Genomic DNA, 9,848 nt, shown 5'->3' with positions numbered 1-9,848 from the left:
ATGATGGACTTTTTGTGTGTGGGATATTCAGTCATATACTTCGTGTCTGCGCACATGCTTGCCAGTATGTGTGATACTGCATGGGTTTATGCATGCTCACTCATGTGGGTGTGGATGCATGCATGCGATTACATGCTTGTTTTCCAAAAGAAAGTTCTATTTTCTTAATACATTCTATTAACTTGTTGCTAAGTTCAACAATGGAATTGAAGGTAGGATCTTCTATTACCCTTCTTGTATATAGGTAATAGTCGTAGGTCTGGAAAACATCCTCAACTTATGCCATCCACCCCTAGATGGGCTGTTGCTAACGGTGCCGGTGTTATATTGAGCGTTTGTGATGAGGAGGTTGTCCGCTATGACACTGCAAATCTTACAGCTGCTGCTGTTCCTGCTCTATTGCTACCTCCTCCTACAACTGCCCTTGACGAGCATCTAGTAGCAGGCTTGCCAGCCCTTGAGCCATATGCTCGTCTATTTTATCGGTGACTGTCCAGAACTTTACTGATTTTATGTCATTGCTTTTGTAAATATTTTATCCAGTAGTTGAACCATTTTGGGCCAGATACTATGCAATTGCAACTCCAAGTGCTACACAAAGACTTCTTCTTGGACTTCTTGAAGCACCACCATCATGGGCTCCAGATGCACTTGATGCTGCTGTACAACTTGTGGAACTCCTCAGGGCAGCTGAGGACTATGCATCTGGCATGAGGGTATGCAGAAATATGTATTAACTGTGATGTGTTTCCAATGATTGCTCCTGTTTCCAGCGTTTCTGATTACTCGCTTTCTTAAGTTTTTTTTTTGAAGTTCTTCTTGTCAATCAGGAGTTCTCTTGTTTAGATGCACGACAATTATCAAAAGGATCCATAGCTCTAAGGAATTGCATTTTCTTCAGAAGTTCAAGCTCATTATGACTATTTTCCATCTTAAATCATTTTAAGATACACTTCACTTTGAGATCAACTTCACTTTGAGACTACCGAAACTATTTGCATTGCTAGTTTAATAGTTGTCTTCTAAAATTTTCCCTTCAAATTCAAAGTTATTCTATAATCACATGAGGCTCCTAAAACTTTACTTTGACCATCACTCTTTTGTTCTAGGTTTAATTGCAGATGCACCTATAGTACTATGAGGGCTAGCAACTTATTACCCCTAAACTTTTTAATTAGCACATGGTCACCCTGCTCTCCATTTATGGTAAAAAGGAAGGCAACCACCTTAAAATTTAGTATAGTTGATATCAAAGGTCCCTTCCATTACATGAAACTATTAAGTTGTGGCGAGGGTTAAGGGTTATAATTTTATACTCTATCATGCCCCCACGGATTGAGCATCCTTTTATGGGGTGCAAAACCTATACTGATGGAGCAGTAAATTTTATTTAAAATCCAGTTAAAAAATCGTGGTCATTGGGGTGGTAACGAATTGAATCTGATCAAATACCTTTACAGTCAAAATTGAATTCGCTTTGCTCTATCAAACTCAAATTCGAATTCATGTTGAAGATTTGGTTAATCAGGCAAATATTCGTTAAGTATCCACAAATACTTGCTAGCACACTTGGTTGAGGCGTTTGCCTTTTTAGCATGAGGTCATGGCTTCGAATCCTATGTTGGCATATTATTTATTTTGTTTTCTTTTTACATTTTGCATAACTACATGATGATTATCATGATATGTCACAACTAAAATTATTAAATTTATATGTTTAGATTAGAAATTATTAATTTATATATTTATCAACATTAATATTTATAATATTATGCAACATAAATAGTTAGTATAATTCAATAATGTAGAAGTAGAACAACATCTCATTACAGATTTTAGATCTATAAAAATTCATATTATAGCAAATTATTTTAGCAACTTAAGAATATAATCTTGATTAAAATTAGAATAAGAATTTATTTGTTATAGATAGTTTGTTATAAAATATGTCAGCATGATGAATATCTCAAGTGCAACTTTAAACTTATGATTAATTAAATTTAGAGGAATAAATATAAAGCATAAATGAATTTTTAATAATCAACTGAATCGAATATATCTCTGGTTAAATTCTATTCGTTTATAAGTCGAATACTAATTAAATGAACTACGGAATTGAATATGAATGAATATCTTGATGAATAATAACCGAATAGTTTATTAATTATTTGGCTCATTTCCACCCCTAGTGGCCAGTAAGATTTGAACTTTGTTGCTTAAGTTTTGGTGTAGTTGCAGGGACCTTTGACAAGCATCTTTTTGTTGTCCCTGCTGGTTCAGTCTAAAGAAAAGATGGATTCTTAATGATTTTCTTTTTTCACCACAAATCGGTTTTCCATAATTATGTGTGCACCACTATCTCTTAGCATATAAGGTTCATTTCACATTTCCTATCACAATGTTGATTTTTGTTTCTCCTATTTTCCATTGAAATATGTAGCTGCTAATCTCGCTATTCCTCCTGTAGCTTCCAAGGAACTGGTTACATTTGCATTTCTTGCGTGCAATTGGAACTGCAATGACAATGAGAGCTGGTATTGCTGCAGATGCTGCTGGTGCTTTACTTTTTCGCATACTTTCTCAACCAGCATTACTTTTTCCTCCCATAAGGCATGCTGAGGGGGTTGAAGTACACCATGAACCTCTAGGTGGCTACATATCATCATACAAGAAGCAGGTAGCCTTGAGACTTCTGCATTATATTGTCATTTGACTAAACGGCAAATGAACTCAATTTCAGGAGTCAGAACAATTAGCTCATAGCCATATTTCTTCCACTTTCTTAAGCAATAAGATGTAGATTTTAATAGTTAGAAAGCTGCAAGAACTATTATTTGTAACAAACATTTATATATCTTCTGTTGAAACTTTAACCAGTTAGAAGTACCTGTTGCTGAAGCCACTATTGAGGCAACTGCACAAGGGATTGCTTCAATGCTATGCGCTCATGGTCCCGATGTTGAGTGGAGAATTTGCACCATCTGGGAAGCTGCTTATGGCCTTCTTCCTCTGAGTTCATCTGCTGTTGATTTGCCTGAAATTGTGGTTGCTACCCCGCTGCAGCCTCCAGCTTTATCGTGGAGTTTGTACCTACCACTGCTTAAAGTGTTAGAGTATCTCCCTCGGCGAAGTCCATCCGAGGCATGCCTGATGAGAATCTTTGTGGCTACTGTGCAAGCAACACTGCAAAGAACCTTTCCGCCAGAAATCTCTGTTGAGCAGTTCAAAAAATCGAGACCTCATGGTGGAACGTGGTCCACCACAAAGAACTTAGCTGTTGCTGAGTTGCGAACAATGATTCACTCACTCTTTCTTGAATCTTGTGCATCTATGGAACTCGCCTCTCGCTTGTTGTTTGTTGTGCTAGCTGTTTGTGTCAGTCATGAAGCCTCTCCCAATGCAGCCGGTAATGACACCCTTGTGTTGGATGAAAGCTGTGATGAACCTCAAACAAGCAACGGGAAAAGAACTATGAAAACCAGAAAGAAGAAGAAACAAGGGCCGGTCACAACATTTGATTCATATGTGCTGGCTGCTATATGTGCTTTATCCTGTGAACTTCAATTATTACCTTTAATCGCTAAAAATGGCACACAGCATCCAGACTCTAAACATTGTGCAATGATGATGACCGCAAAAACCAATGGAATTGCTAATGAACTGCAAAATAGTTTCTGTTCTGCAGTCCGTCATACTCGTAGAATCCTTGGTATTTTAGAAGCCCTGTTCTCACTGAAACCATCATCTGTTGGTACCTCATGGAGTTATAGTTCAAATGAGATTGTGACTGCAGCTATTATTGCTGCTCATGTTTCTGATTTATTTAGACGTTCAAAAGCATGTGTCAATGCCCTCTCTGATTTAATGAGATGCAAATGGGATACCGAGATTTCTGCAAGAGCTTCTTCCCTTTACAACCTTATCGACATACATAGTAAAACTGTTGCGTCCATGGTTAATCAGGCAGAACCCCTTGAAGCAAGCTTGATATGTGCATCAGTTCGGAAGGGTGCACCTCTGAATGGTATGAGGCAAACAAGTTCTACAGGTACAAAGATTTCTAAAGGCAAGGAAAATTCATCTTTACAGGCCAAGGGTGAAAGTTCAGGAACATCCAGAGAATGTGAGAAAACTGTGATGTTAAACAACAATGTCACCAACACATCGGATGCAAGGGTTGCGAATTTTCCTGAAGATGCATCAGATCTGGCAAATTTTCTTACAACTGATCGCAGAATGGGTTACAATTGTAGGGCACAAGCTCCTCTAAGATCTGTACTTGCAGAGAAACAAGAACTATGTTTCTCTGTTGTATCACTATTGTGGCACAAGTTGATTGAAGCACCAGAAACACAAATGTGTGCTGAAAGTACATCTGCGCAGCAGGGTTGGAGACAGGTATTTTTCTTGTATTTGTGGAACCTACCATGTAATTCCTTTTTCTGTTATTTGCTCATGGAATAATCGTGCAATCTTTTACATTTATAGTTATTTCCATTTGTATATCTTTTTTTAAAAATTTATCCGTAGCTAAGATGCATGTTTTTTATTTGAAATCATGCAAGAATTTTGAAATGTTAACCCAAATTGCTCAGAGTAGCAAATCCATTGAACAATCACCTATTCCTAGTATTCTATACATAACATTTGTAATCCAAGAATACTCTAGACGTATGTGATCGTACAAAGAGTAAATAATTCTGGAGTCATTTATCTATATTTTGTTTTGTTTCTTTTCTATCGTGATAACCTCTGCTATTTTCTTATTTAGTACTTTCACTTATGGTATTCCCTTGCTGGGGATGTTTTCATTTTTAATGTTTACTGACAATACCTAGTATTATGGATAAAGTTCTGCAGCATTCTCTTTCCTCTCCTCTTTCTTTTTTATTTTTTTATTTTTTATTTTAATTTTTAATTTTTAATTTTTTTTGAAGATTTGAGGCTAACTTCTAGTTGATGCTTGTCAGTTTTCTATTGCAAATAGTTCAAGGAAAAATTTGTAGCACGACATCATTGTAGGGATTATCATTTTATGGATGATAGATTCCTAAATAAGCATCAAGAAGGGGGCAACAAAGATTTCATGCTAAACAGTAGCACGACCTTGCACTCACTGATCAGTCCTGCACCAGTTTAACAGTCAATAATGTGTCGTTCTCCAAATTTCCTTTCATTTATTGGTGCTTTCTAGAACTTTAAGTATATGTAAGCATCAAAATACCGGAATCTGACTAGGAAGCAGAACACACATCATGATGTAAACAAAAAAATACATGGTACCAAAAGGAATCTCATCATCATAGCTTATCCTTTTGGATCAAAATGGATCTCACGTGAATAATGACTAACAAAAGAGATCTCCATAAACATATTGACCAAGTTTTGATGGCATTATCAGATCAAATATCTTAAACCTGGCATTATTAATTAGTACACACCGCGTACATCCAATAAGGAAACCATTTATCTTACAGCAATCACTAGCTTTAGAGGTCACAGGAAAAGAATGAATATAATAGTTAGACTTGATCCAAATGCAACATATGAATATACAGTGTAGTCAAATTTAAAATAGTAATAAGGGTAGGGCTATCTAGATCTCTCTTTCTTGAATTTGACTGCTATGCATGTTAGTCACTTAGTGAACCAACAACCTTTTATTCAATTGTTATTTAGGTCGTGGATGCCCTTTGCAATGTCGTTTCAGCTTCCCCAACAAAAGCATCAACTGCCATTGTTCTTCAGGTCTGATACCGATAAAACTTAATTTCTCTCTTTTCTAATGTAAGGTTGCAGAGTTTTCTACCTACTTGTACTGTCGCTATTTTTTTTGTCACTTTTTAGTTTACATTGTTGGACAGGCGGAAAGGGCTTTACAGCCATGGATTGCAAGAGATGATGAACAAGGACAAGGAATGTGGACAATGAACCAAAGAATAGTTACTTTAATTGTGGAAGTTATGAGAAATCATGATAATCTTGAAGCATTAGTTATTCTGGCAAGTGCTTCGGACCTTCTTCTCCGTGCCACAGATGGAATGCTTGTCGATGTGGAAGCTTGCACCTTGCCACAGTTAGAGGTAATATTCTTACTGAGTATAATAGAAGAGTTCCATATTAAACAAGTCTTGAAAGGTAGATTTTTTGTTCATTTCCTGAAATTCTGTTGTTTCTGTAAAACAGATTAGGCACCAAAATGTTCAAAAGTCTTCCTCGCAAAAACTTCAATTTGCGTGCGACTTATACCCATTGCCCTTACATATTCATACCATTAGCGACAGTCGACCTCGAGTTCACGCGAGTCTTAATTCTCTGGTCTTGTTTTGTCGGTTGCATCACCCTTAAGTCATTTACAGGAAATAAAACCAACCAGATAAATTGGCTGTTCCTAGGTTTATACTCGTACTTGATACCCTGAGTCAACTATAGGTTATGATTAATATGACTTGACATGGTGATAGTCAGACCATCAACCCTACTCATCCAACTACAGTGGAAAAGAAAAATGATTACTTACTGACCAGATGATTTTGACTTTAACCTGTTCCCTACAGTTAATCCCCAAATTTACAGCAGTCATGGTCATTACGATCCTTGAGCACCACGTGCCCCCAACCTTACAAAACATAAATGTCAACTATCATTGAGCACCTGAACTTTAACAATAATAATAATAATATCTAAAAGGACAAATTTTCAATTTCGACCTATTTGCAAACTTAATTGCAAAAATCGACCCCTTTTATATGTATTTTCAAATTCGACCCAGTTTCAGCCAGGTGGCTGAAACTGGGTCGAATTTGAAAAATAAGTGCAAAAGGGGTCGATTTGTGCAATAAACGTTCTAAATAGGTCGAAATTGAAAATTTGTCCTATCTAAAATTATTGTTTATGAGTTGCAAAAGTACTAACAGTAGCAGGAACAGTACTAATAGTAGTTTGAACCAATGTTGCAGCTAGAGTTATAGTTGTTATTATTACTATTTTTCAAAAAGATTATAGCTTGGACATGAACCTAGGATTAACCACCTTGGCTAGGCCTCAGCCCCTGAGCACCAAGTTGAAACTCTTGGTGTGACCTGTGGCCAAGTTATAACTACAAAAATATTTTGCCCATTCAACTAGAATTATGAACACAATTAGTTTTCACTAGAAACTAAAATACATCAGTTATTATCTATTGAAGTTATTCTTTGCATATGTAAACAATTGGGCAGCTCTTGGAAGTAACATGTAGAGCAGTTCATCTTGTGGCAGAGTGGGAAGAGCCAGGTCTGGTCATTGCAGATGGACTTTCAAATCTGCTGAAGGTATAGTCCTTACCTTGCAATCCCATACCATCTCATTTGGCTAACTGGCATTTAAAGACCTCAAAGTTTCTCATGTTTTGCACTTGTCTACCTGGCTTGTAAGTTGTTTTCTGTTACTTCCACTGGGTAGTGTTATTTTCTAGGGTAAAAGAACAAATTACCCCTCCATTAATAAAGGAAACTGACAGCCTTTCTCAACAATGTAGTTTTTTCTTTTCTCCTTTTCACAGTTTCCCCTCCTTCCTTCCAAAAATTATTGATCCCTAATTTGAAAAGTTGGTAAAATTGGCGTTTGAGCCAGCGCCTAAGCGGCACCTAGGCATTTGGCTATTTTTAAAATTATTTAATTATAATAATTGATAAAAATATGTATTAAATTCATATAAATTTGCAAATATAGCAATCTTAGATCCACAATAAACCATGTATAAATACTAAACAGCCAAAATAATAGCTAACAATATTACAGAAAGTGCTAGGAGGCTTAGGCGTTGGACTTGATGCTTAGAGTTTAGGAGGTTTTCTTTTTTTATTTTTTGAATTTTAATAATTGATAATAAATGTCAATGTTATAGAAGGCTTAGGTGCTGGTCTGATATCTAGGCGGATTTCTTTCTTCATTTAAGTAGCGGTTGAAGAGGTTTTGCTGAAGGTCGGAGGGGGTAGTAGTGGAGGTTCATATTTGGAGGTTAAAGGAGTTTGGAGGAGGTTGGAGGATGCGGAGGCTGCAACACAGAAAATTATGATGCCTAAAGGGTGGTCCAATTAAGCAGACAATGCTCCTCTAAACACTCTCAAAACCTAGTTGGGCAGCCTAGGTACTGTCTAGGCACTAGGCGCTAGTTAGGCGGCCTAGGTATCACCTAGGCAGACTAGGCGGAGGCTTTTTAAAGTAGTTACCTACATCGTCTACCGTTTTCGGGCTCTGATTTAACATGAAAACCACACTTTTGACACTGAAATTTGCTTGAAAATCAGCGAATTTGGTGGATATTGGATCTTGATCAACAATCAAATAAGTTAATGAATTTGGCCTTATATTTACTGTTGTTCATAACTCATCCAAAAAAGTATTAAAAATGTTTTTTTTTTCTTTTTTTTTTTTGTGGGTGGTTTGGTCGAATGGATTCCCCTAATTTGCATGGGATCCAGACCAATTTGATAGATTTTGGACTTAGAAGCTGAGTACAAGACCAATTTGATAGATTTTGGACTTAGAAGCTGAGTACATACTTTTGAACCTTCAGTTGAAAATCTCTAGCCAAAATGGGAAATAAATGGGAATTTGGTAGATAGGGCGAAGTGAGTAGGGGAGAAGATGTAAATAGGGTTAAGTAAGGTTTATTTGTTATTTTCAGATAGGGGAGAAGATGTAAATAGGGTTGAATAAGGTTTATTTGTTAGGTAGGGGAGAAGATGTAAATAGGGTTGAGTAAGGTTTATTTGTTATTTTCAGATAAGTGTCCTAAACATAACGTATGACAATCTCATGGGAATCTTTTGGGAAATATTCCAACAGTTGTCTAACAGAAGGTACTAACATGTTATAAAAATAACTTCGGGGCTTTTAAGTGCTGAGAAATACCAGTGATGATATATAAGCGCAAAACAAGGAAAAGTTTGAGATATACAAATGCCAATTACCCGTCTCAGTTTCTAGACTCGATCAATAACGTGAATCACAACAAAAACTCGTTTGCAGCGCCGGTTATCCGCGACAATCCGCTTCCTTTCTCATCCAAGTGCACGCGTCCGAGCTCTCAGCCTCTCAGTTCTTCGTGGCATCATGCGCATCAATCCAATGAAATCCAACATTTTGAATAATGGAGCCTACGGTTGCGTAAGCATCAGAACCGTCAACTGGCAAGAAGATATTGACAAGTGCATAGGATGGGAAGCTCACGGTCGTCAAGCCACTGGTTTGAACCTTGATTACTTGGATTCTGCAGCAAAGGAATTAGGCTGCCCTCTTACCTTGTAGTGATCTTGATTAGTGACGATAGGTGGATAATCATTGAGGCACTTCGACAGTCGACAGCCTAGTTTTTTATATATTTGGTTTGATGCCATTTCAGGCTCAAACCAGTCTTTGTTTTCCAAAGTTTATAGATTTAATTATGTTGGAAGAAGATTGCTTGGCTAGGGAGATGGTCAGGATTTTCTTCTGTCGTAGGTAGGGAGCAATCTTGTCGTCGTGTCCTTGTAATAACCTTAATTGATGCTACTGCTGGTAATAAAATGTCAATGCTTTCTATGAGTTAAGGGTGCTGATGAAATTAGACTATTATTTATACTGTGTTTTTTTCCCCCTTCCCTTACAACTCTGAGCAGTGATGGAGTTCGAGTTTTGAAATTGGGCTGTTTGGTTCGCATTGCAAAATGATGAAATTGGTTTCCATGGCTACCGCATTAGCTTTGGAAATCTCAAGCCGAAAAGGATTTCCTATGTTTGGCTTGTTCGATAATTTATGCGAAAGAGATCTTAAAAAGCTCTGCAACCTCAATTTTTCATGAAACTCATTTCAGTCCCGGGAC

At 37.0% G+C, this 9,848-nt stretch overlaps 1 protein-coding gene across 5 annotated transcripts in view; it reads left to right on the top strand.

Moving 5' to 3' along the window:
* LOC109844448 (protein GIGANTEA-like) overlaps positions 1-9,570 on the top strand; it is a 24,975-nt gene extending 15,405 nt beyond the window's left edge. For 2 of the 5 annotated variants that reach the window (XM_020413486.1, XM_020413488.1), the window contains 8 exons: positions 245-485; positions 566-716; positions 2,468-2,677; positions 2,878-4,398; positions 5,680-5,748; positions 5,865-6,083; positions 7,221-7,313; positions 9,016-9,570. In XM_020413486.1, coding sequence (XP_020269075.1) covers positions 245-485; positions 566-716; positions 2,468-2,677; positions 2,878-4,398; positions 5,680-5,748; positions 5,865-6,083; positions 7,221-7,313; positions 9,016-9,294 — 2,783 coding nt within the window. In that variant the 3' untranslated portion in view covers positions 9,295-9,570. Of the gene's footprint in view, positions 1-244; positions 486-565; positions 717-2,467; positions 2,678-2,877; positions 4,399-5,679; positions 5,749-5,847; positions 6,084-7,220; positions 7,314-9,015 lie in introns of those variants that run through there. The other 3 variants (XM_020413489.1, XM_020413487.1, XM_020413490.1) reach the window with 3 other exon arrangements.

Source organism: Asparagus officinalis, chromosome 6 (genome assembly GCF_001876935.1).
Source record: "Asparagus officinalis chromosome 6, Aspof.V1, whole genome shotgun sequence".
NCBI classification, from domain to species: Eukaryota; Viridiplantae; Streptophyta; class Magnoliopsida; order Asparagales; family Asparagaceae; genus Asparagus; species Asparagus officinalis.
Note: the sequence above shows the minus strand (reverse complement) of the source record. Positions and strands in the feature narration are given on the sequence as shown.